General features: G+C 48.6%; 4 protein-coding genes across 4 annotated transcripts; all 4 read right to left on the reverse strand.

Moving 5' to 3' along the window:
- Positions 1 to 1,211: 1,211 nt before the first annotated feature.
- J7337_009623 (uncharacterized protein) lies at positions 1,212 to 3,472 on the reverse strand (the record flags this gene model as incomplete). The annotated part of the gene is made up of 3 exons (XM_044827218.1): positions 1,212 to 2,171; positions 2,241 to 3,295; positions 3,355 to 3,472. The coding sequence occupies 3 exons, from the start codon at positions 3,470 to 3,472 to the stop codon at positions 1,212 to 1,214; spliced, it is 2,133 nt and encodes a 710-aa protein (XP_044677812.1).
- A 4,307-nt stretch (positions 3,473 to 7,779) lies between these two features.
- J7337_009624 (uncharacterized protein) lies at positions 7,780 to 9,804 on the reverse strand (the record flags this gene model as incomplete). The annotated part of the gene is made up of 1 exon (XM_044827219.1): positions 7,780 to 9,804. The coding sequence occupies one exon, from the start codon at positions 9,802 to 9,804 to the stop codon at positions 7,780 to 7,782; it is 2,025 nt and encodes a 674-aa protein (XP_044677813.1).
- Positions 9,805 to 14,091: 4,287 nt separating this feature from the next.
- J7337_009625 (uncharacterized protein) lies at positions 14,092 to 16,585 on the reverse strand (the record flags this gene model as incomplete). Its single annotated transcript, XM_044827220.1, has 3 exons — positions 14,092 to 14,149; positions 14,206 to 16,115; positions 16,166 to 16,585. 3 exons carry the CDS (start codon positions 16,583 to 16,585, stop codon positions 14,092 to 14,094), a joined length of 2,388 nt encoding a protein of 795 aa, XP_044677814.1.
- A 693-nt stretch (positions 16,586 to 17,278) lies between these two features.
- Positions 17,279 to 26,470, reverse strand: TEL1 (Serine/threonine-protein kinase tel1; the record flags this gene model as incomplete). Its single annotated transcript, XM_044827221.1, has 8 exons — positions 17,279 to 17,298; positions 17,356 to 19,796; positions 19,844 to 24,308; positions 24,354 to 24,691; positions 24,749 to 26,173; positions 26,221 to 26,263; positions 26,319 to 26,366; positions 26,431 to 26,470. The coding sequence occupies 8 exons, from the start codon at positions 26,468 to 26,470 to the stop codon at positions 17,279 to 17,281; spliced, it is 8,820 nt and encodes a 2,939-aa protein (XP_044677815.1).
- Positions 26,471 to 27,364: the final 894 nt, after the last annotated feature.

The following is a 27,364-nucleotide window of genomic DNA, read 5'->3' on the forward strand; positions in this document are numbered from 1 at the left end:
ATCAAATCCTTGTTGTTCTGGACTGAAAGTGTCAGCTGTTTTCAATATCGAATGCCCGTCCACATTAACTAGTGCAGATGATAGCCTCAGCCATCCGCACTGTGCACTCTGGGGATTAAGTACGGAAAACATCACCCGGGTTTCCCTCAAAATATCAAGATTGACTCTCGATAGTGTGATCCTTTGAGAGCATGAAACGGCCAATCAATGACCAGGGAGAGAGACAGGGAGTTGATCTGAAAGAAGTTGACCAAAAATACATGGCAGCCTTTGGTTATAGCGGCCAAAGAGTCTTCACTCTTGGATATCTATCTATTTCTACTGATCTTTGATTATCAGCTTCTTGTCGGCTCAGCCGATGAACCCAAACCTAAAATCAAACCTAAAATCAGACTACTTTACAGTACCTTAGGCTCCAGGAATTCTCCGGTCGCGTGCTGTTTCCAACTGGAGCCAATCAATCGACTACTGCCCTGGCAATCAAAACCAGAAGCGCTAGACTACCTATTCTCAGGCTATTGATTGATGCAGCCATAATGGAACCAAATATCGGACTATTTACTCTATTTTCACAACACATCAGTCTGCCTAGGCACTATACTACAGGTGATTGAGCCATCACAGTGACTCAAGATAAACCTGCTCGTTGAGGTGGCATCCCCTTTCACTGCTTCTCACGTCATATAGCAGCATTGGCATAAACCCAATCAAGCTTTTATAAAGTGCCAAGCCTGCACATGCACAACGAGTTCACAATATGCTTGGCAAAGCTTAGTTTTCTCCCCGTAGCTTAACTTAAACTTGGCCTCTGTGCAACCTTCTCCATACTCTTGGCGAACTTGGCTTCGATCAAAAGACAAAAAACCACCGCAGCTATGGATAGGTAGATAAGGTATTCTCACAGTAGCTACAACAGCAATAGTGAAACCATCGGGAAAAGGCTATATACATATAAAAAGCATCTTATTTTGACTCAACTCCTGGGTATTTGGTCCCCTTTTGACCTCAAATGTAATAATGCACCCTCTTAAGCGCCAAAATAGATATATAAAAAAACCCACCAAACGCCAAATACTGCCGAAAATGCATCTTCCCACTGGCCGTTTCCCATGCAACAGGCAAAACAATTGCTCAACTTTGTGCCCTCTTCCGTTTCTTCTTCCCCTTCCCCAGGTCATGAATCCATGTTCTCGCTGGTTTCGTGCGGTACATCATTCCTCCTCTGAGTCGTTTCCGTCCTGCTGTCCATCCCGATACTTCATCTCCAGTAACCACTTCTCATCAAAGTCGATACCTCTTCGAATCTTGGTTCCGGCCTTCCTCCAGACGGCACTCCCCAAGCCAAGATCCGCAATAAATAGACGCCATTCCTCTTCGTGCCCGGCGTTATTCATGTTCTGTGGGTCGTCCTCATCGGGTGGTGTCACGGCTTCAAGCAAGCCTCGCTTTGGGGCACCCATTGCAACAACGTATCGAGGCTTAACGAATAGACGGCTACCATCTATCACTGCCACTTTACCGGAAGTTGGGTCGATACCTGTTGGCACATCGACCGATAGCACGAACGCTTCGTTTCGGTTCGCCCACTCCATCAACTCATACACAGCTGCCTGGTCGCCAGTTCGCAGTTCTTCAAACGATATCGTCAATCCCAGAAGAGCATCAATGATGAGTGATACTGAGACAGGTGATCCTGATGATGATGTCTTGCGCAAATGCTCAAACAGATCTGCCTTGCTGAGGATTTTACCACCAAAGGCTCGATAAAGTTGAATTTGTTGCCGCAGGTCTTCGAGCAAGTCTTTCTCACGCTCGATACCCACTAGGCATACGAGCATGTTGACGTTTTTGTTCCGTAGATGGCGAGCAGCAGCAATAGCTCGGATACCCGATTTGTTATTTCCAGCCAGGATCACCACCACTGGACACATCAATGTCGCACTGGAGGAGGGATTTGCACCAGCAAGGCCGAACCGTACTTTGATAGCAGGATCTGAAAGGGCCACCAGAGCAACCTCAGCGATACCTCGCCCTCCATTCTCGGCCATAAGTTGTTCTGTCAAGCCGATCTCGTTTGCTGCTATGTTTTCAAGATTAAGCATCTGCAGGGCTGAAACGGTTTCAAGACGCTTATGCGAAGGGACGAGGTATAAGCCAGGCGGGTGACCTTGCTGTCTACTGTTAGTACTGCGAGATTCTGGTCGAGAGATCGACAACCGAGACAAGTGGCTTGCACGTACGCCAGAATTGACGCGGCTTAGCGGAAGGCCGCCAGATACTGCAACAGCGCTCGCCTTGCGTGACTGTGATCTTCGTGATGGACCCGATTTGCTATCAGCCCTCCTGTTACCTTGACCACCCCGAACTTCCCGTCCAGAAAGCCTCTCCGCCTCGTTCAATCCATCATCTGCCTCACTGTTCCAGAAGTCTGCATCCTTCTTAGTCGAGGACGGCAGGTCCAGTACATTTTCCGTGTAATGCAGGTTCTTTCCGCCAGCTGTACCAGGCTTTGGCTTTCGATTGTGAGACACCAATCGGCTGGCATCGTCGATTTGATCCTCTTTCCTCATCTGATCAAAAATGGTGCGTTTATCAAACTTGGCCAGGTTATTTTCAAAGTCGAACTCGCCCATCTCTTCTGTGACATCTTCGGATGCCCAGCCGTTGTCGAGGAGGCCTTTGCGCCCCTTGGAGCTCTTTTTCAGTGAATGGAATGGTTGGAAAGACGATGTACTCTGCAGGATTGGTGTCTGCCTCCACCCCTTGCCTCGGCCGCTGGCGGGTGAGCCCTCAATCACTTGACCATCATCCTCAACACGCTGGCCCTTTCCTTGCTTGGACTGTCGAGAGCGTCGGTTATTGTTATTTTTCTTCTTGGCGGATCGCGGAGCCTGTCCCTCAATTGGCTGGCCATTGTCCATTTCTTGGACCGCTTCGTTGATGGCCAAATTACTGACAGAACCAGTCAGGTCGTGATCAGGGGTGGGTCTCCCCGGCGTTGAGAGAGCGGCACTCGCAGGAGCGACTTGTAGTTCAGCTCTCACATCCTCCAATGGTCCTTTTGAGTCGGAGCCTGCCGGCGTTAACGCTGCCGGCGGTCTTCCCAGACTTAGGATCGCAGGGTCTACAAAAGCGGGTTGCGGTAGTGGTTGCGAAATGAAAGGCGCAGTGATGGGTTCGGCTGGAGGAGGCACATATATCGCTGGCCTGTCGTTCTTGACTTCAGCAAGATCGGCGATGTTAGTGGCGTGGACCTGCAAGTGAGGAAGCCATTGTTTGGTATCCGAAACGAACACTGCGACAGAAATTAGCATCTCTGTCTTGGAATGTGTAGGGCTAGGATTTTGTGCATACCGTTAGTCAATGTTAAGCCGCTCCCTGCCTGAACATTGCCAACTGTCCCCGTCAGTTCGCTCCCGGGAGGGTCCCTCAACACCACCCGCATATGCAAGCCGATGAACTGGGTTGCCATGGTTGGTAAGTTCTCGCGATTTATATGTGATTGGAAAAAGGTTGTATTTCTCGGCACAAATTATTGGATATGGCAGATCGGCAGAGTCCAGATGTCGTTAACGTCCTTTGACAAGCTTTTGAAGACCAATCCCCAGTCGCGCAGAATCGAGACCCCAAGATTTATATGTTACTTTGTGGAGTGGATAAGTACTGCTTTTGTGTCGAAATAGAAACGAGAGGACCGGGTGGTTGGGCTCGTCGACGGAGTGACTGATTACAGGCGAGTTTCGAAGCGGCGGGATGGGGCAAACCGAGGGGAGATCGAGACTGGGAGCCCAGTGAGGAAATGGTGCGAGGTTCGAAAGGTGGCAGCTGCAAAGCTGGAGCTCTCCGACTTTTATGCCGTATCCGATAAGGTAATGCTGCAGGTGTTTCGGCGAGTTTTCGTATTGCGATTTGATGTTGTGTGATGCGGGCCTGTCCTTGGTGGGAGAACTTCCATTTCAACATGGGGCAAGCTAGGGAAGTTCGCGTGGGAACAAAGTCGCCAATCTTGTTATCGATAAGAAGGTGGTTCCCTAGGAGGTAGGTCGGTGTGCGTCACAACTTTGCCAAGGTACCTACTCCGTACCTTACCTTTAATAGGTTGGTAGCCTCTGTGATGTTTGTGTTTGCCTTTGCAACCACGGTAACCATGGCTTCCTTGGATGGCTTATAATGAAATTGGTTCTCCGACCTTACTAGAGCTAGGTATGCTCAGACTCATAAGTAAACTTATCTGTGCTGAATCAAAAGCCGACCAAGCAAACGTTTCGTCACTATGGAGACCCAGTGGTCACAGCAGATGTCATAAAGTACAGAGCGGTTCATCATTTGTATCATCATAACTTGGTGCATACAAGTCTCAATATCTACTGGGCCTTTGGTGTGTCTAACCCGACCAAATTGCCCCTTTGACACCTTAACGCCTTTCCCATGGTTATTCGCATCTCTCGAAACTTGGCGTTTCGACTGTGTCTCCCGTATCATACAATGGTATCAATAGATGGTAAGCTCTTTGGCATCTAAATGGAAGATCACCAGCTCCAAAACTCAGTATCCCATAGAAGCCATCGCCTCTTCCTCATCTTCTAAATCTATCACTTGGTGGGCTGGCTTCTTGGGCGCTGGTGCTTTCGAGGGCGCCGCTCCAATGCGATTGGATACGAAACTAGTGATATTTTGAGCCGTAGGTTTTCCGAGTGCCTCCTCGGCACTGTAGAGTTTGTTGTAAAAGTCTATGACTCGAGGATGTGCCATGACCTTGGACTTTTGAAAGCCCAGAACCTGTAGGCCATCCTGTGTAGTCGCTCGACTGAGAGCAACATAAGCCTGGCCCTTTTCAAACACACGTCCGAGATTGACTTTGACACGTTCGAGAGTTTGACCTTGGGCCTTATGGATTGACAATGACCATGCCAGGATCAGGGGCAGCTGAGTTCGCTTCGCCTGGAGCTCGCCATTGGGCAATTCGACCTTCCATTCCTCAGGCTGGCAGAGGATCACGCGTGATGTGCCATCTGTTGCCATGAACTGTACCACCGGGAATTTGGTCCCACTGGAACCTGAATCGGATTCGCGCTTGAATGTATTGAGTAGTTTCTTTCGAGCTTTGGCCATTCTCTCTTCCTCGCCGAATTCATCAATTGGCTCCATGTCGAACGTCTTTTCATCGGAGAACCCTATCACCTTGCCTAAAGATCCGTTCACAAGTGATTCATCAAGGTTCTTGATCAGCATTACTTGAGCGTTGATCTTGAGATCGATACTCTTGGGCGCCATCATGTTCATCAGTAGTTTGTCCCGAATCTCTTCTTTGCCAGTATCTTGAGCCTCGTACCGCCTGATCGTGCCAGGAAGTTCTCTCAACCTTCTTTCATTTGACATCTCGACTTCGTTCCGGGTGGAAAACAACTCTGCGGTTCCCAGTCCATCATTGAAATTGAGCGGTCGCTCCAGCTTTTTGAAGGCCCGAACAGTGTCTTCCGTGATGCGACCGAGGCGCATCTCGTTGAGCATGTTGGCAAATACTGGGTCTCGCTGACGGAAGACCTGCGTAAGTCCAATAGTGTGGTCTATGGAGGTAGCCCAAGTTGAAGCATCAAAGGCAAACTTGGTCTCCCGCTTCGCACCCTGTTCTGGGACTGGTGGAAGCTGGAAAAAATCACCGGTGATAATGAGTTGAATGCCTCCCCACGGTCTCCCGTTGTTTCGAATCGTTCTTCCAATTGTAGACAGTTTGTCAAACAAATCTCCGTCCACCATGGAAATCTCATCAATGACAAGGCATTTAGTTCTCAGCCAGCGGTTCTTTGCCTTGGGATTCCTTCGGATTTTCTTGATTAGTGATGGGGCATCCTCTTTGCCAAGTCCAATACCAGAGAAGCTATGGAGCGTAATGCCTCCGATATTGCATGCAGCAAGTCCCGTGGAGGCAGTAACGGCAACTCGTTCTGGGTCTTTGGCATACTTCTTCTTCAATTCCGTGATGATGGCTCGCATGAGTACAGATTTGCCAGTTCCGGCCGCACCAGTGAAGAAGACACTCTGGTTCTTGTTCACTACCAGGTCCAAGACGTGTCTCTGTTCTTCGCTGAGCGATATGGCAAAATTGCCCTTAGAATGCGAAGTGGTGACTTCTTTGATCTCATCCATGGAAAGACCGGTGCCGGCCGATGGTTGCTCTTGCTGACGCTGAGTTCGAAATTGTTTTTTCTGTTCCTTGACAGCGCTCGCTGTGGGATTAAGAAAATCCTTCCGCTTGTTATTCGGTGTTTGGGCGACCTGTGGGTGAAAATCACTCTCACCATCGGGTTCTTCCTGCTTGAAACTTTGAGGCAATACGCGTTTCTTGGCCTTTTTAGGGACCGGAGCATCGAAATCACCTTGGTCACCAGAAGAATCGCGCTTCATGGAAATATTGGCCATCGTTGAAGTGACAGATGCATTGCGGGACGGTGGTAGGAAATGTGAGGGCGGTGACGAAGACCAAGGTATAGCCTTGTCTGTCTGTGTTGAGGTTGGCGGCGGGGGTGGCATGTTCTCCTTGGTGATGCGCTTGGATGGAGTATTTGCGGGAAGTGGTGGTAGTGCTGAAGGGGCTTGGAAATCCAGATCTAGGTCGTCGTCGTCACAAAAGTCGTCTTCCGTAAAGAAGACCGCTGCTTGGGCCTTTGCGTGAGCTTCAGGTTCAGTGAGATCAACAACATCTGCTTGGCCGCCGAATGAGTTTGAACCTCCACAGATAGAAGCCAGTGATCCACCGCCAACACCGTTTGGCGGTCGGTAATTGTTTGGAAGTTGGTTCATGTTAGAAGGTCGGTTTTGAAGAGGTCTGGAGAATGGTGGCATGGTCCTCGCCGACACAGCAGGGGCGTTTGACTTCTTTAGTTGCTGTCGAATATCGGCATTATGAGTACTTGGGCTGGAAGGAAGAAACGATTGGCTTCTGGGCTGGCTCCTTTGTTGGGGAGGAGGGCCATTGGCCTCGTATTGGCTATTTGCACGCTGTAGCATTGCGTCAGGGTTTGGTGAATATATCGGACCAGCTGAGTGCACCTGAACTCGTTGCTGTTGTAAAGCTTGTCGAAGAAGGAACGCCCGTGCCGGCGAGGAACGAAAAGGCAGGTGGTTGATACCAACCTTCATAAAATATCGTGTAGTGGCGACCGCTGAAGGTTACCGCACCTGAGGCAGGTAGGAAAACGAGGGAGGAGGGGGGAATGGGGGAAAAAATCAAGCAGGAAGCTGCAAGGCTCAATTGGACGAAGACGAGATTATCAAGGAAGTATCCGTACCCCACGGTCCTGTCATATTCAGCAGAGGCAGATTGTGATTTCCTGCAAGATAAGGACGCGTCTCGGCCCCGAACCTGGTCAGGTACGACGAATGAAGTCTTCACATGAATGCAGTAGGTCTCTGCCCGACGCGTTCCAGGCGCGACACGCCTCACTTAATGCACTACCGGCATTCGCTTAGTCACGTGGTCTATAATTGCCGTTCATGCATACAACTCACGCTTGACGTTAAATAAGGTAATGAATGAACCATGTGCACAATCAACTATTAACATTGAAATTGTTCGTCATTATAATATTCATGTTTTTCTCAGGACAAGCACGATACTGAATTATCAACTTATCTTCATTCCTTTGAAATGATAAAAACGCCATTGCCAAACCTTGGTGTTTCCATTGTATCCAATATGTCAGTAACACGAACTGATCCTATTCAAACATTGCGTAAAAGCACAGTGATTGCAACAAAGAAGACTGCCGACTCATGCTATCAATTCCGTCGGCCACTATATCCCCTAAAAGCCTCACGATCTTCATGATGTTGTCGTGAATAGCGTGGCTCCCTGTGGCTCATGAACTCTCGAGCCCGTTGATCACTCCAGCGAGGTTCATGGTCAACGTACTTGTAGTCGTCGGGTCTTCGATCTTCTCGCCTCCCCTTAAGTTCACGGAGCCGTCGAAGATCCTCTTCAAGATTTTGTTTGAAGCGATCATTGTCTCTTCGAACGTCACGCTCACGATGGCCGTCGTCTAATCTTGCTCGCTCAAGGGGCTTGTCGGTGCGACTGGGTCTGATATCATAAGACTCATCTCGTCGGGGCGCAGTGCCTCGAACATGACGGACACTAGGTCTTGCTGCCTGGATAATTCGTGGCGGCTCTCCTCTCCAAGGCTGTTCTCGGGGAGAAGGATATCCGCCTCTGGGCGAGCAACTTTCGTCACGGTAGCGACGGCCGGGTGAATTGAATCGTACATGCTGCCGATCAGAATGTCGAGAGGAACGGTCATCAACTATATATTCAGCATCCTTTCTGATGTTGCGAGGATCCTGGACGATAATGTTTTCGTGATGATTGGAAGGCATACGCTTCGGGTTTGGGCTACGCCCTCGACCCCTTTGCGGACTGCTACCGGAATCAACGGACGATGGCCCTGTATCCTCGCTTTCATCTTCTGAATACTCGTCACTATCACCATTGGATGGCGAGGAACTTAGACCTGAGTTATCAATAACCTTGACTCCATCTCCAAAATTGAAACCTGGCTCTGGTACCGTTTTCTTTGGTGAGCGATTGCTTGCCTCAAATGGAGCCTTAGGTGCACCGGGACCTGATGAGGGCATCTGTGGAGGACCCTTGGGCCCTGGCAATGGCCCATGTGGTGGTCGGTTGATGGGGATATTGATCGCTGGTAGCCTTGGGGGTGGTGCAGCTGGAACCTGTCCTTGTGCCGGTGTTGGTGCTGGTGCTGACGCTGGTACTGTTACAAGTGGCACAGCACCTGCATTATGAGTGATCGCATTTCCTGGCTTTGCAGGTGGCATGCCACTTTGCTGTGCATTGTTGAATGGGCCCTGTCGAGGGGATTGGGCTTGAGGCATACGAGGGACGTTTTGTTCTCCCATAGGAGGCCTGAGTTGACCATTGAATCGTGGATCGGTCACTGGAGGAGGTGCTGGCCTGACGGGGGCTGCAGCAGCAGGAGCAGCAGTAGGAGGAGGGGGCGCAAATCTTTGGGGAAGGGCGACAGGCGGTAACCCTCCCATGCGTGGCTGGGCAGGTGTCTGTTGGGTTTGCCTTGGCTGTCTCATCGATACATGTGTATCGAGGGTTCTGGGGGTATGGCGGCCAGAGGCGGGCATCCTCTGGAAATATGCATTGATTGCCACTCTCTCAAGCCTAGGAGATTTGCTCCGCTTCGAGTGGCTTCTGTGCTTTCTGGAGCTTCGCACACTCCTGTCATCCTGGTGTTTGGAATCATCTGCCGCCCGCCACTCTGATTCGATCTGGGCCAGCTTATAGTAGAACCGAAAGTCACGGTCCTCTTTGGTTAGATCAGCTTGAGCCCTGTCGAGCTGAAGTTGGATAGTCTCGTTCTTGTCTTGCTTCTTCTTTGAGACAGATCTTGTGGTTCTATCCAAGTGCTCGATCCTCTCTTTGATCCTTGATTGGGACATGTTCTTCTCTGTACTAGTGATGATCTCCCAGTCATATTCTGTATCCCGTGCCTTGCCACCACTGGAGGTCACAGGGGTCTTTTCGAGGCGGAGAGCTCTGTACACAGGAAGCTCCCTGCTTCGGACATTTTTGACCTCGGCGGGATCTTGCAGTCGCAGATCCATGGGAGGCTGGGGAGGATGGCTATAGCGCCGGGTATTGGCAGGCATGAATGCAGGAAGTCCTGCAGGGGCTCCGTTCTGCTGGGGCATTGAAGGCCGTGTTCGGGGAGCTTGAGTATGATACATTGGTGCTGGGATGTTTTGAGGCATAGCCCCGACAGGAGGAACACCAGCCATAGTGTGATTGGTATTTGCTAAATGAATGGGGAATTCCAATCCTGGGATTGATGCGATGGAGAGGAAGAATAAGGCTATGATATATACGACTGGAGATGGAGAGCTTGGGTGGGCGCAGCTTGGGAGGGATTCGAAAGCTCCTGCGTCCAAAGACTTGTGCAAATTAAAAGTGAGGCTGGCGAGATAGCAAATGGGTGCGTCCTAGTGAGAAGATGGAGGGGGGATGGAAGATTGAGGACTAAGGAGGGGCGCAGTACAGCCTTGTTGTGGCAGGTGTGTCAAGCAATTGGAGAGAATCTTGTTTGCGTTGAAGATATGAGGAAAGGAATATCTGTTTGTTGGAGCCGAAATGGGAGTGTCTCTGGATTTCTGTGGGAAACTCGAGGGCGAGTGAGGGTCTATTTGAACTTGGACAGCCATTGCTCAAGATAAGTACGTATTGGCGTTGGTTGCTTGATCTGGTATTCCGACACAATACGGCACTGATGAGTACTCTTGATGATGAAAGCCAGTTGTGTTACTGAGAAACTGAAGATTGTTGTTAGAGGCGAACCATACATTGGTTGTTCTGCGCTCGAGTTGGTGGTTCGCCCGTTGACCTCCACCAACAGCACATCAGCTTGGCGCAAGCCAACTACGCACATTAATAGCGATATCATGAATAAGCCTACAATAGGACTCTCAGCCGAAGTGAACTAGGTAATCGGCAAATGCATTTCTTGCCGGCCGACCTCTGCTGAGATACGGCATCATTCGCCTGGCCGACACGATCAGACTGACTTGCATGAGGCAATCGGCAGAGTCCAACGACTCAAGATAGTCCCTTCAACCGGCGCCTCCATTGTGTGTTACCGCATGCTGTCTCGATATGGCGACCGACAATGAACGATGAGGCAAGTTGCCGAGAGGCTGACCCGAGTCGATTTGTGACCCGATACCGACAGCCCGTTCTGTCAACGCCCAGATATGCAGGAAGGCGATCGCCGTTTCTAAGATACAACATCCATGCTAGCTAGCTATGTATGCAGTATGCTATACTAAGTGTCTGTCTGGGTGTGTTACTCTGCGGCCCTCGGTCGCCCGGTGAGAGTTTAACACGATGATCTGGAGATCTTTTACGCTGCGTAACCATTTGTTCGAGTTGAGAGAGGCCCTGCATTGTTGTACTGTTGAATCAGATAATTGCCTCGGATACACCATGGCTGGACTCAAAAGTTCACCACGAAGTCGTTGGGCGTTGATGTCGTTCGATATGTCCGAAGTTTGTGCTACTGAGGACGAGAGGGCAGACTCGGACGCGAACGCAGCGTATCGCCACAATCGAGAAGTGTAGTCCATCGTGGAATTAGGCCTTGTCCGCCATGTCACGAAAAGTGAGAGCGACAGGTCCAGGTCGGACATATCGAGGAATCGGTGAAACAAGTTGAGACTTGCTTGCACTAAGGAATAGCTTCGCGGGAAGGTCGGGTATGCAAGTGATTGCAGAGAATGTACAGTAGCGAGCTGAATGATGTGCATATTTGGTTGATATGGTCATTGACTACCATGGATCTCTCGCAAGGCAGACAGGCAGTTGTTCTAGATACTGGCTCTCTTGGTTCGCCAAGTCAGCGGCAGTTGGGATTAACATGGTTGAAAATGCGCGTAAAGTGATATTGAGGCATAATGACTCAATCAGCCTTGATTGCCCTGGAGGTGAGTGTGTCCAAAGTGTACAGTAGATACTTGGTAGATGGTGGTAACGCAATCCGTTTACACCGCGTCACGGCCCATCCCATCCCATCTTATGCACGATATAGTCAGCAGTTTGATCGAAAAGCGCCCTAGTTATGCGGCAACTAGTAACTGTAGACTATGTGAGTACATCGAACATACTATGTATGATGTGGAGGTAGAATGACCCAGTCTAGAAGTGCATGTGCGGCGCAGGCTGTTGATGATGGATGGCCTCTGAGGTTTTCTATACGTCGAGATACAATCCGATAAACAAAAAAAAAAAAAAAAATGAGGCGAAAGTGAACATGTTTCATGTTTTGGTCGTTATGAATTGTGTCTGGATTCTGAGACATGAATACGGGGTTTATCAGTCTTGCTTTGAGACAGCAAAGCATAGCATGGCTAGCATGGTATAGCATATTACAACGCAACACAGCACGCCACGGCACGGGCAACACAATAATACAGTTGGCGATGGCACAAAGGCGTGTCTCCCGCGTGGCCGTGTGACCTGTCAAGAGGGTTCAATATATCAATTCTTCCCGATGGCGATACAACCGTCGGTGATCAGGCAACTGGCCGCCTGTCAACTGAGGTTACACTGAGGATTGATTCAACTCTGAACGGGCGTGTCTGTCTGTTCTACAGTATCTTTTGCGACGGAATATTCAGGGCGTTCGTTTCTCCTTCACACCCTCAGTTCATGTCTGCTAACTTTGGCCGGGCGCCCAAGCATGGTTGCCTTGTGGATGCCTCGTGAGGGGTTGATTACTTTACTTTGGCATTGCTCTTCTTTTCCGTTTTCTTTTTTCTTGTTCTGAAGGCGACCGATTACTCTTTTTGCCAATACAAGTGTAAGCAAGTCTTGGTTGCTGATTCCACCAGCAACATTCATCAATGGCCGATAACATCATTTGCCTTCAGAATACTTCACCGAGAATCAGAACATTGATACGCCCACATCATCCAATATCTATCTATCTCTGTGACTAAGTTGGTCGGTAGAGATTCAGGAAATAACTGCATATCGTCTTAAGCACGCCCGATGTAAAGCATCAAGATCTCGAGTGATACAGCGTCTTCCTAATGTCCCATGGGGTCACTAAGCCTGCAATTACAGTACTATGTGTTTGTTTAGAGACGGGAATAGATACCAAGACTTGTTGTCTTTAGAACACTGTATGACTGGTGACATGCCAGGAGAATGCTGTGTCAAGTCTAGACTCTCCTTCTCATCCCTTTCAATGCCGTCGGTGAGTCTCTGGGTGGCCTTTTCAACCCTCTGCCTCTCAATGGCCTTACCATTCTCATTCGAGGCCGAATTCGTCAGCCCTATCTTCTCTGCAAGAGGCCACAGAAGCCACTTCCAGGGCTCGGTTTCTATTTTCAATCTGTTTTTCCAGTTTTGAAATCGCACTTTCTTGATCTTCCGAGGCGTCAATGCCATAGATAGATGAGGCACCTCTAATGAGTTGCTCAAGCCAGCAACTGGGAGAGCACATCTGTTCAGAGCAGGGGAACAGATCGAAAGACTTTCAATTATTCTCGTATTATTATAGAATAATTAGCCTAGAATTATCAAGAATTCTTGGTATTACGATTGCGATACATCCATCAGCATTGATCTTCTTATGTAACTCTTACATTTCAGAGGGCACGGTTCATTGTACTGGTAAAGAAAGGTCCATCATGATAGATTTGCACTGATAAACTACACTTGCTCTTTGACTATTACTTCCATGCCATCCAGAGCAATCTGTTGTGTGTGTAATGATAGTCAACCCCCTCCTCTCCCACGATGTCAAGATATCAAATGACCTTCTTCAAATATGGCAGCAACGGCACAGAACAACGCAGCATCATCATGTTGTCCAAGGCCTTTTGAAGCCCCTTGGCTCTGAAATATTGAAGAACGTACGGGCTCATACAGAGACGCAGCTCATTTCATGTCAGGTTACGAGTCTCAACGTGACTTGGAGCTTGTAAGGAGATGCATATTTCCATCTCAAGATCTGTAAGATTAGACAAGTCTACAATACCCATCTCATTGACGTTTTTCCACGTCCGGAAACCAAAGCTGTTGCATAAGGAAACCACTTAAGCTTAAAACAGTTTGAGGCAGCTTGTGAGAACTGATGAAGCTCGCAAACAGCAAGGATCTCACTTCAGCCCTCTAGGCACCAACGCCCCATCAATCCCAACGCACCAATCTCACCAATCAACGGCTGTTTGTAGGCATGAACCCCCCTGGTTATATATCAAAGTAGTGGTCTACTCTTTCAGCGAAGTAGCTCAGTCAGTTAACAATATGTTACTCAATCATATTTACCTTGCCGACCATGGTCCCCCCCTTGCTTCGTTTCTTTTTGGTCCATGTTCGACTCCCGGATTCCATCGTTTGCTCCAAGATAGTCATATTTTGATATAGGAATCAAATTTCGTTGGTATGGGTACGTACATGTCTGTGTCGTTGTAGCATTCAGTTACCTTGTACCTATACAGCATTCCACTGCCCTCTTCAGCGTTGAGCCTGATAGCCTTGCCTCACCAATCTTTATTACTATCCAAGCCTTATGCCAGGTACACGTAGGAATTGCCCTCTCTTTCGATGTAATCCTTCTCAATAAGACTGCATCTACCGTTAGCCAACCCTGGACACTATTATTAACGTGTTGTGCCACATACCTTTCGATCTCCTTCTTGATCGCCGCCGGCTCAACACTGCCTCTTTTCTTTGTCAGGTTGATAACCTCTGCCACAAGGTCACTGTGACCCATGCTCTTGCGACTTTTCATTATTCTCACGATGGCTGCCTGTGTCTCAAAGCGCCGGTCTTGCGCGATCCTCTCGTGTGTAGCCTTGTTCTCCTCCTTTGTCTCCTTCAGCTGGATCTGATTAATCTTGACTCTGTACTTGGGATCCGTAAATGTTTTGTTGAAAGTAAACGTATCAGTAGGCTTGACATCACGACCTTTCGGGTGCTTGGTCAGCACTCGCGCTTTGCCGCAAGCGAGCGACTGAAGTGTGCGATCAAGATCACCACCTGAAAGACCAGTCCCCGTGGCGATCTGTTCATAAGCCAAAAATCCATCGGCCGGCACGCTGTTGAACATCATCAGAACCACAGCCTGGTATGCAGATACAAGAAGCTCCTTGGGCCCCTTGGCGAAGATGCCCTTGAGGGAGCAGTGGGCTAATGAGTGCTTCCACGTCAGGGCTCGTCCTGTATGCTTATTCTTGTAATACTTGTCAAACCTCTCAATCTGAGTAGCAACCTCATCCGGCAGGTTGAGACGAACATCTGGATAAGTTGGCCATGCAGCAGCGGACAAAATCATGACGGAAAGGTCCAGAGAATTCTTGCGCTCAGCACTTCCTTGACGCCATTGCTTGAAAGACTCCATTTCATCCTTGCCGAGTTCCTGATCCTTGAACATCTGTTCCAGATTATGTGTAAAGTTTGCACCGCACTCTCCTCGAAGCTTTGTTAACATGTTGCGCTCAGCGTCTTGACTGGCGCTTCGTCCCATGAGCAATCTCCGAGCCAAGTCTTTCTTGTAAAATGCCTCGAAGGCGTCCTTGCCCTCGATAAAGCGGAACAGCTCGAGAGCTTGGTCAAGCTGTCTATCAAGCTCGGCATCTTCGTCACCTGTGCTCGCTTGGCCTTCCTTCTCAGCTGTCGCTCGATCTTTCACATCTGACAAAAGATCCTTTGGCAGTGACTTCAAGCCGCCTCGCAGAAGCATGTCGATATATTTGGCGATCATCTCACCAATTTTGGATGTTCCCGTGTCCCAGCAAGAGGCAGCTTTGCGGTCGTTCATGAACTTGCCAAAAGAGTCTCTCATGCCCCAAAGGAAGTCTTCGTCCTTATTGAAAGCATCTCGAATCATCAAGTCGAGTGATCGGCGCAGCTCTAATAAGCGCAAAACCATTTGGTCACCCTTGTCTTTGTCGCTTATGATTGCCGAACCAGTTGATCGAATGTAGTCGCACCATGGATCTTTCATCTTCTTTTGGATCCCTGATAACCGAAGCAAGTCATACAAAGCCTTCATTGACTCAACTTCTCTATCAGCCAGCAGCTTCGCCAGGTTACCACCGTTGAGAAGCTTTTCTGAGTAGTTCGTGATGAGATGGGCGTGCGCAGAGTCCATAAGTTGCTTCTCCGTCGTACTATCGAGGTTGAATTGGATGCAGCGATAGTCTTCCTTTTTCAGTAACTTCTCGCAAACCAAAATGTAGTCCTTGAGACTTGATGTGCTCCAAGCTTCGCCAAATTCTTTAAAGTATCTCTCAGACTGCTCTAAGAAGTAGGGCTCAAAGTGCTTGACATAGACCTCCAAAACATAAAGCATCATGATCGAATCTTTCAGTAATGCAGGTTCGATTTGGTCGATGACTCTTCGATCGTGCTCAACTAAATCGCAAACACCTGCGATCAGCTTCACGCCGACGGAGTTTCTATAGGCTTGACTCTGGGATGGGAATGCCATCTTTCTGAACTGCTGAATCGCCATATCGTTTATAGATGCAAGGTTCTTCTGCAGTAAATACGTTCGATCGAGGTAGCTGAATGTTGATCTGATCAATATCTGCAAGTGGTTCTTAGCATCTCAAACCCATATAGAAACATCCAGCCTACCGTTTGTGTATTCCAAGTCTTCCATTCTGCTAGTGTGCTCTTCACGGTATCGAGGTTCGAAGCATGCCCATTCTTCTGGATTCTGGGTAGCACAGTCCGTTGCAGGTGTACGTCAATTCTCTCTTTGAGCATTTGGTACACCTTCGCGGGATCCCCCTTTCGACAGACATCCTCGACCCCCCTGTACAGCCTCTCCAAGGGGACGTTGGGTGCCCGTCCCGCAAAAACAGCCTCTAGGGAATCCTCGAGCTCCTTCTCGGTCCGTTTGTAGTACTCGGCGACCAGGGTATCTCGACTCGTGGGCGCTCGCAGATTCTTGATAACAAGCTTCTTGGAGCCAGAATATGGCTTAAACGCAGAAGGTGTCTGCGTTAGGTCGATGGTCTCGGGGAGCTTGCCCCGCGCTTTAGCGGTGGTCATTTCGAAGCGCGCCCGCTTGGAGGTAGCAAGGGGAGGTGATGCTGAGGATGTTGAATCTAACCGCGGCCTTCGCCGGGAGGGAGAGGTTGTTTCCGACGCCAACGGTTGCATGGAGTGAATCCAGGCGGTATATCAACAAAAGAACGAGGCCTGGAACAACCGTACAAAGAGCTGTCGCGCAGGCCTCAGTTTCTCGGATTGTCCGGTCTTTGGTTGCAGTATTCGATCGTGAGCAGACGGAGGCGGCAAGTGAAGTAACAGAGTATTTCGTGATTATAATGAAACTGAAATGGACAAGCTCGAAGAAACGTCAAGGTAATGCTTTCGGAGATGATGGCAAGTCTCAATGATATCTGAGGTGGGTGTTGATTGATTGATTGATTGAAGGTGATTGAATCCATGATAAGATAAGAAACTGGAGCTACCATCATCTATCTCCGGCTCAAAGAGCGTCATTGGTGGGTTTGCATGACAAAAACAAAGCAACAACTTGCATACTACACATAATAATCTTACAAGACAAGAAGAACACTAGATTGGTATTCTAGTTCCATTGAAGCCTTCTCTGAATCAACTCCAACTCTCTGAGCTCTTGCTTTAATTCAGTACAAGAACTTTACAAGCTTCAGGTATTTAGGGTAATCATTAGCTATTATACTTCCCTCCACCCCAAGTCGGCTTTGGCCAGACATCTTAGGCATATGCTGCCCAACCTAGGAAAAGAGGCATGTTAGCTGTGAACTCAAGTCGACGACATCCGATTAGCTTACCAGAATACAACACTGCCAAATTTCGCTCATCCGTGGCTTGGTTGATCAACTTGTTTACTGTTGCAGTCACACTCAACGTTTTCGAGAGCTTCTTCCTCACAATCTCCAAAGCTCTGTCAGCTTCAGATGGTTCATTGACATGGCCTGCAGCCTTTTTGCCCTTCTTCGTCTCTGCCTCGCTTTGTTCATCGTCCATTGGGGTTTCGTCGTTGTGTCTCGCCTTTTGGAGCTTGGCAAGTCGGAGTGGTGAGATCGACCACGTATACAGCGGATCAAACCGCAACACATCCAAGATTGTCATGATCGAGTACTGCTCTTCTCTGAGAGCATCTAGCGTAAACTCACAGCATCTCCGGAAGACGCCTTCTGTCTTGGTGATTCCCATTCCATCCACAATGTCTCTTGTCAGTCTGAAGGGGACCAACTCTGGTACTGGCAGAATACGGCCAGCCTCAAATGCAACACCCAAGTCAATGTGGACAACTTCTCCTGTCTTGTGGTCCAGGAGAATGTTGTGCCCATGTCGGTCTCCTAAACCGAGAACGTGTCCCAGCATCGATATAGCCGCAGTGCTTCTTGTGTACGCTAGTCTTTTCAGGAACCATTCATCTGGATCCATGAAGTGTTCCATAAAGAAGTATCTCATGACTGGATGGAATTTCTCCGTGACCTTGCGATAGGTGCTGATTCGAGTTTCCACCGTCCGACTTTGGACCCCAAATATTTCCTTACGACATTGGGAGCCCTTCAAGTCCCTTGGGTAGTACCTTTCATGGGCGGGCATCAAGAACTCGTGAAGTGGAATTGTATTGGGGACAAATTCAATCAAGCCCGAAGATGCAGTGAGTGGTAATACCTTGTATGTCCTGATTCCTAGGTTGCGCTGCTGAGTCGTCCTATGAAGCTTCAGCAGAGATGATACGGCCGAAAAGACCTGTTCCATGATAGCATCCTGTCGCAAGTCGTCGTGTCCTCCTTTGACAAGCTGTTTGTATCGCACACCATCGCTTCCAATGGCAGTAATGATTTTGGGAGCACTGACGCCCGAAGCAATGGTCATGGTGGGTTCTAATTTGGAGATGATCGGGACCTTTGAGTAATCTTTTGTATGTGAGAGTTCAATGTGCATAGTTGGAGATGGAATTCGGTATTTGATCAAGCAGTTGATGAGGTTGTGCCCGGGCGAAGACTCTTTGAGCGGGATCTTCGCACCCGACTTGTACCTATTTGGGTTCCGGTCCATAGCAAGAGCGTGATAGTATTTGCTTGTCTTGTCGATCGAGAGCCAAATGTTGGCAACAGATTGCGTCTCAGCAAGTCGTTTCGCAATACGATCTGTTGCTCTGACACGAAGAACAGCTACGTCGTCTTTCTGCTGTGCTTTTGCCTTGGTTCCAGACCAGATCTGATACATTCCGTGATAAGGATGGTCTACACAGATATTGTAGACCAGCTCCAGCAGCAATTTCTGGAATGAGGTGTCCTGGTCTTGCAGTCGGGATGTCAGTTGATTGGTGAGACCAGCAAATTTCCTCGTCGGCACGTCGGACAAATGTCGCATAACCGCCTTATTAGTAGTCTCCTCTTCTGATCGCTCTAGCCAAAGAGCCGTGAAACGAAGGGCGTCGTTATTGTGTTCATCAGAGGCAATAAGAGATAGGAGGTAGTTCTCGAGACTCAGCCGAACGAATTCACTGCGAGTCTGCTCGACTCGTCGCAGTTCTTGCTCATCAAGATCTAGCCATTGCTTCTCCTTGTTCAAGACATGTGAATATCTAGTTTTCAGCTGTGTATCCTTTGTACCGCCGACTAGGGTTTTTAGTTCTGCCACTTCATCGCCCTTGGCCTTCTTTAGACTTTGAAGTCTTTTCAAGTCTTCCAGGCCATCTGGGTCCTGCAGTTGTTGGTCACAGAACATGGCAAACTGGTGAAATACAGCACCTGCTTGCCGACCTTGGCCTTTGCCTTTGAGCTCCTTGAGTGCAGGTTCCAGGTAGTTTTTCTGAATATCATGTGGCTCTTCAAGGCGAGCGACAGAGACCTGATACCCAATCTTCGAAAGCAAGTCAGATCGGCTGACCGGCAGGGTTTGCTTTTTGAGGGAAGCATCTCTATCTATGCCTTGGAGCATACGGATGGATGTGCTCATCTGACCATAATCCCAGAGAGAATTAGCTGTCTCGATGTTGACCGCTGCGTCAACATGAATGTCTAAGGCGGCGCATGTTGGGATGAGCTTGGTGAGCCCAGTGGATATTCTGAGACTCTCTTGTGTCGCTTGGTGATAACGATAGATCTGAGATGCGGTGATCATTGCTTCTACTTCCATATGTCGTGCAGCAGCTGCGGAAAGCTTGATATTTGTTCGAAGGGTATTCTGCTGACTGACCATACTCATCGTAGACGCACGGCAAGACAAAATCTGGCTGACACTGCCGTACCTAATGATGGTTAGTAGCTTGCTCTAAGAATTATGACGGATACTCACAGTCCGCTCCGCATCCAATCACTTCGAGTTTTGAATTTTTCGATGAGACCATCCATCTCTGCGGTGTCAGAAACTCCTATAACGTCATCAAGTTCTGTTAAGGATGCCAAAGCTCCAAGTCGTTTCCTCAATGAAGTTGCATTCAGGTCGAGGGCAGCCAAGCTCCTCATCGTACGACTGAAGCCCTCATGCACAGCCGTTCGGATATTCGTGATATCGGCTGCCTGAGAAATACTTTGATACGCTTTGTATACTGTGACCGCATGATGATCACTCGAGGGAGCAGGAAGGTTCCAAATCCCTAATTTCCTGGCAGTATTGAAAGTATCCTCGAGAGCAGCCGGGGATGACTCCATGTTTTGTTGTGTCTGAAGAAGTGAGTTCGAGAGTCCTGACAAGCCAAGTGTACCTAGGGCTCTAACTAAAGCTTGTTCGTCTGACTGAGTCATTGGATCTCCGTAGAATATGTGGCTGTCGTACATGGCGCCTCGGAATGCAAGACTTCTGGGGCCATCATTCTCATATTCTACGCGAGCGACAACATTAGAAAGGCTGGGCTCTTCGGGTAGACCATAGTATGCATCTGGATCATCAATGTTCTCAAAGATTGTAAGGAGAGTGTCGCTCATATCCACCTCCTTTGCGGCTGAGGACCTTCTTGAGGACCGCGAGGTTTCAGGAGTAACATACTCAGCGAAAAGCAAGGCGGTCTTATACATTCCGCATCGCGACGCCGTTTGTGCAACCATCGTGGAATCCACCTCGAGCCAATAAGATCGGTCAGCCATTGAAGATTCTTTGGGGTACTGCTGTGTCCTGAGATACAGAAGCAAGTTGATGAGCAGCTTTAGATTTTCTTTGGCTGCAGGATCAGTGCATTTCAGCCAGCTCTTGATCGCCGCAGAAAATGGGCGCTTAGGGGAGTGTTGCTGGTTTATCGGAAAGTAGAGCGCAAGATGAGCAACGAAGGGAAACGCGCTCTCCGCAAAGTGCTCAACTCTAGCAAGAATAGGGGCCAAGACTGAGAGAATGATCGACTCTGGAACACACTGGGCAAGGTGTGCGCTCAGACTCGGGAGCCATTCTTTCGAAGTGATTTCCATAGACCACACGTCCGGCTGGTCTGGTGAAGAAGGAGGAGTGATAGGGGCTTTGTCAGACGGGGGAGATCTGTGCGAGCCCCATTGGGAAGTTATTAAGAGAGACTCCGTTAAACTCCTCTGACAAGCTACAGTTAGTGGTTCATCCTCAAGTATAGCGGCATCCGAGACAATGGATCGTAGAGCAGCTTCGGCAAGACCAGCAGTGACAGAATCGGGATTTGAAGTGAGGTCCTGAAGCAGGTAAAGTAATCCCATCTCTGAGCCATTTGACCCTGGAGCTATTTGTTGGTAGCGAGTAAGATGCGATTCGCGTAGAACATTGACTGGAATCTCCCCGGAAGCCGAAAAGGCTCGCCCAACAACTCGCCCTGCCCATGCTAGATACTCTTCACTCAGGTTTTCTGTATCGCAGCTCTTCCATACAGCCGTAGAATGCTGTACAGCATCATGATCAGACTCGATGATGTCGTCCTTGATCAACGCAGGAATGCAAAAGTCGCCACAAAGAAGACCGAGAGCTAGCTGTCGAGAAGAATCGTTGAGAAGCTGGTGATCTGCGCCACCGTCGTCCAAGATATCCAGCAATAGTTTGCTCTCTGCAGTGCCTCTCTCAGCATTTCCAGAAGCTCGAATACGAGCAGCAGATTGTGTTATGGACTTGAAGGCATTTCTTTGCGCAAGATCCTTAAACGCCGGTGAGTCATACTCCTCGAGGTACTTGCTGAACCATCCATGAAACTTTTCTGCCTTGCTCATAGTTGCTTTGAACTGACTCTCCTGGGTAGTGCTCGACTGGCTTGATTCCAGGAAGACTCGAAGCGACGCGAGGGTAGACAGGGCATAACCAGCGAGAAACGATGGCACGTTGCTGAGATGCTTGGCCCCCTGACCCAAGAGATACTGGCTAATTCCAAGTGCATCATCTGCACACTCTGAGTCCGTGATAAACTTACGTGTTGCGTTCAGGAGCATCTCCAGAGGATAAGAATCCCAAGCGACTGGCCCAGCAAGGGAAATTAAGACTCGAACCTTTCGAAGAACAGAGCATGCATGCAAGGGACCTAAAGCTGGATGTACCGTATTGAAAAGCTTCCGGGCGATCGAGACAACCACAGGTGGCGTCCATAGGTCGTGAAATTGGAACTCCGTGTTTTGACAGAGCCTGTAAAGTTCATGGATGAGATATTTAGCCTTGAACATAGGCTGTTGGTTCGCTGGTAGCTCAGCAGGCGAATGAGAAATGGCTTTTACAGCACCCATGATCTCGCCAGCGTAGTCAAGCTTGTACCTGGCAAATACCCTCTCTAGAGAATTTTCTTGGTCGATGAGGTCAAAGAAGAGGGCCGCTATATCAACAAGGTTGATATAAATAGAGTCCATGTACATTTGACTTCCGAGCAACTTTTTGATATGTGCCTCGCCCCGCTCCTTGTCCTCGCCTCCATTGGAGTCACCAAAGATCATGCTATATGCAATGGCAGTAGTGAAATTTTGACGAACGAGATCGCTTTCAGAACTTCCTAGGTTGCGGCACACTTCTATAAGGGCGTCGTCTTGTCCTCTCATCACTGTCAAGCCAATGGCTTCGGACTGGGCTGACTTGAGGAGATCTCCGAGTGTCGCGAAGCCAAAGATGGAGAACGGGATATCTTCAACCGGATCGCATTCCAACCAGGTATACAAGAGTTGCCGGGAGAACAGGCGGAACAAGGCTTTTGGAGATTCCAATTTCAGCGTATTTGACACATTGATCAAGCATCGAGTTGCATACTGAGTTGAGTCCAATATCTTTCCAGGGGTTTCAAAGATGTGATATGTGCACCTCCGAAGCAATGTCGACCATCGGCACGCGAGATTTGACAAGACTAGCAAGCGGAATGCGATGCCAGTAGTATCGAGAGGGTTGGTTGGTAAACTGTCCAGCACATCCACAAAAACTTCATCGTGAAGCTTGAGAACAAAAAGATCGAAAACGTTAGCGATCTTCTGGGAGATAGCGAATTTGACCAGCATTGGACCTTTCCTCAAGATGTAAAGTAAACATGTCCGAGGCGAATCAAGCCCCTGATCTTTACCATACTCTGTGTTGGTTCGGAGTAGGGTAAACAATAATCGAACCATTGAAGTTTGGGCCTTTGGCGAGAATATGTTCGATGTGAGACAGACCTTGATGAAGTGATAATAAAGATCGCCTACTCGTTCTGAAAGATGTCGTTTATCGTTTAGCCAAATGGGGTGAAGTCCATCGATCACTCCAATACAGGTGCTTAACACAACTTCGGCACACTGATAATCAGGCTGGCCAATATACTCTCCAAGTCTTTCGATGATGGCGAGCGCGTTGTCTGGAGTAACAACGAGATCAGAGGTAAAAATGTCTAACAGCAGGTCTTGGCACATGAGTAAATCATCGTCCGGCAAGTTGATGAGATGTTCCACGTAGATATCAGGGACGAGGCCAATCTGCCCCACGTCGTCATTTATAATAGACAAAAAATGCAGCCGCGTCCTCGTTTCTGTATAGAAAGCCTGCGTATCCAACTTCATCTGAATGTCGAAGCGTGGGACTACTGTTGGCGCATGAATCGAACTTGCTCTGCTACTTTGTGAGTCAAAGTCCTCGTCAATGTCCATTAGGTCGATGCTGTTGTCATGATGTGTCTGGGCCTTTTGTTCTCCAAGTAGGGTCCACAATCGAGAGAAGAGTTGCAGAAGGGCGGGATTGTTTGCAAGAGCCCTGTTGAGACTCGTAGTATTGAAATCAGGCATAATGGGCTGGACGGCTCGCAGGATTGAATCGACAAATGCATTGGGCTCGACGGATGTCAATGCAGAGTTCATTCCTTTCTCTAGAATTTCTTTGAGAGTTGACTCAACAGACGAAGACTGAGTCGAGTTAATGTCGATAAACAATGGTAGCAACAATGTGCCCGCCAAACAGGCTGATACAAGACTTTGGAAGCGATCAAAAGAAATTTGTATACCGCCTTCATTCATTTTCTTTGTCCACGACGTACAAAGCTCCATCAACTCACCCAACTTAGGGTAAAAGAGTTCGAGGGTGAGTTTCTGAGAAGCATAACGTGTGTTGGCATCCGCCAATGTTGATGAGTTTGTGGGCTTTGAAAACCTGCAAATCCCGGCTGTTGCGGGACTGTTAGGTGTATCTTCCGAAAGGAGTATGTACCGCGTGAAGGACTCGATCTCTCTGAATGAACTCCAGGTTTCTGTCAATGGGCCTCCTGGAGCTGCCGGGCGGGAGGTCAACTCCAGAGTTGTTGTTCCGCAACATGTTCGAATGAGGTTCGCCAAGTGAATTGGCTGAACGTGCAACGAGTTATAGGATGCGAAAGCAGATTCATCTATGGGATGTTAAAACGTATTTGAGTTGAGGACAAGAAACTCACTTGGGTTCCATCTTAGAAATACCCATCGAATGATATGATGGCATGTACTTTGGCTTACGCTCGGGACCTTCGCGTTCCGTAGATGAAGAACATGGAACATCAAGCTGATAGAGGCATCACTCAAAGTGCTAGGTCCACTGACATCGGCAGTTGTCACCATGTTATTAATGTCCTGCGAAATGGTGTGATAAGGCAGGACGTCTGCTTCGAGCAGCTGGTGCAGGAGCACAGCGGCTGCTCGGCTCGTTCCTGGCAGACTGACAGATCGTATGGCAAACCGCCAGAGCTGATGCCACATGTCCACCTGATCATGGCACCCTTCCGAGTACGCAATACAGCTGATGGAATTAGCATTATGCCCGGTCGGATATTGTGTGGCGAACGGGTGATCTTACCTTGCAGAAGCAACAAGGGCCCAAGAAGCTGTGACCGGGTTCTTGTCATTCGCCAATGATATCAAATCCGGTAATAAGTCGAGAAGTTCTTCACGGCTCAATGAATTATGAGCTAGAAGAAAAGGGACCAACTGCAGGGCAGTCCTGCAGATCGAGACATCGACAGCCTTCAGCTTGAGGCGGATGCGACTTGAATTGTCTTGATGAGTTCGCCGTCTTTTGCGCGGTTGCTCATCTTGTTCACTATTATCATCTCCTTGTCTTTTCAGACGAGGCAGCGCCATGATACCTTCGAGGAATGCCAAATTCTGGACGATAGCCCAATGCCCCTCGCCATAAACATTATGTGGTCGGAGGCCAAAAATATCCAGTTGTAGGCCATATGCGGGCAACGATGATAAGTCAAATGTGATATCGCTCATTTGGAGGCGGAATGCTTCACCACGCCTTGAATATTCAGACCAGATGTTCTCTACCAAATCTTCCAAGTCCAGACGTATGGTTTCATCCGATGACCTGAGAGCCAAGTGCTCTATGTGAAGGTGTGTCAAGAGTATAGTTCTAGAGATCTCTATTCTTAACGCACGGATGACTTCATCCTGAGATACTTTCTCTGATCTCCACCAGTAGCTCATGAGCGGCACCAGTGTTTGCACCAGAGAGCTGGCGTGCTCCAAATCATCAGCATGGGTAGCAGAGAAAATAGCATTGATGATAGCGAATGCCAGAGTCTGCAAAGAGCCAAGGCTGACTTGCTTGAGGCTCAAGACTCTGAGAACTACTGGCGTGATATCTTTGAACTGCCGAAGTAGGGGTGCATTTCCACCAACAACAAGATAGTACAGTCCTTCTAAGACATCTTTCAGTAAGCCACCCTCACCAGGGGCAGCTCGTCTCTGGCTTTGGGTCGACGGAGTTGATCGTCCGCCAGATCGGCCATATCCTGCTGATCCTGGCGCTGGTGATGATCGAACCAAAGCTGGAGATGCTCGGGCCAATGCGAGGGTCGAAACATCTCCTTCGTTGGGAAGCAAGAACTGAGCAACACCGAGGAAGAACCCAACACATAGCTCCCACGGGTGGCCTTCCTTCCTGGCGAGAATCTCCACGTGAGCCGGCCTGGAAAGCACCTCGGTCAAAGCTTTGATGTAGTCCTGGAGTAAAGGGGACACGTAATCGTCATTAGGTCCTGGAAGAACTTGAGTGATGTGGTCCACGATAGCGAGAAGTGTCTTTCGTCCAATTTTTGGGTTGCCACGTCCCACTGTCATACGTACGGCATCGGCACATTTTGATAGCCGAGAGGCCGTAGCATGAATTGTTGTTTGAGATTTCTTCTTGTCATAGAAAATAGGTTTCTCCCGAAGAACGAAACTGAAAATAGCTTCAAAGATCTCATGGTAACTCTTGTCACCGAGGTCGGAGCTTTTCTTGTGTTAGAGTGTTCGAAAGGGGCTTTGCTCTGTGCTTACAGATTTGTAGCTCGATTCCGTGGGTTAAGAAGATGCGCCAGTTCTAAGATGAATGTAAGCTCTCCGAGTCCAGAAGAACCAAAGACAGACAGACATACCGTCTACAGCTTTTTCTCTATCTCTTACTGCACCGGCCTTCACATCACCTAGAATCGGGCGTGTTAGTAGTTGCAACCATTCAGAAAGCATCAGTATCCATGGGTTACGAACGGGCTAGATTCATAACATTGAATCCATGAGACGAAGCCATAATGAGCGCGATTGAATATGACCGCCACAGAGACTTCCTGTTCCTTCATTGAAGCATCAAATCGTCATCGGAGCTAAGGTAGGTAAGAATGAGGTGAAATATACAGGCGATGCACAAATCCGCCAGAAAGCGCGACTGAAGATTGTGCCTGCTGTAGGTATTATGCAAATATCCGTGGTCTAAGCTCGTTTGCTCGACAACCAAGGGACAGTGGAGGCCATATAATACCTTGGGTAAGGTACTTAGGATGAGTAGAATAAGAAGAACAAAATCACAGGATAAACCGAAGTAGTGAATGACTATGGGGAGAAGAATCGCAAAAAGACTGCAAACAGGAGCACTTCTGTGAACACGGAATAAGCTACAGCAACAGAAAATAGGCACCCTTCAGCATTGTACCCATGGACGATTTATAGTACCTACCAACTCAACGTTGCTAACATTACGTTAGAGGGACATGGTTCAAAAACGCTCTATGCTTATGCAGAGCTGTCAATTCGGTTTCTTTGTGGTAAGTCTACCAAAACATAGCATTCCTATCTTTAACCTCTTAAACGACAATATAATTTTCTAATGTCGACTCTGTCGCTATCTTTACCTGAGGCCATAAAACATTGACAGAAGATTACAAGGCCTGAGGCGTACCTATTTTTTACGGCATACCGGGGTTGAGAGCTCCTAGAGCTTTCAGGCGGCAGAAAGCTTCTCACCGCCTAAACCACTAAGAAGCAACCAATCAAATAGCTCGATGAGCTCACCTACTGGAGAAGTCAACAAGGCTCAAAGTGAAGAATCTCAAAACCGCGACCACTAACAACCATCGACAAAAAGATTCAACATTTGCGAAACGTTACGCACCACGGTGCAAATCTTGCAGCTTGTATCCTACACTCG

This window comes from Fusarium musae, chromosome 7 (assembly GCF_019915245.1).
Source record: "Fusarium musae strain F31 chromosome 7, whole genome shotgun sequence".
Lineage (NCBI taxonomy): Eukaryota > Fungi > Ascomycota > Sordariomycetes > Hypocreales > Nectriaceae > Fusarium > Fusarium musae.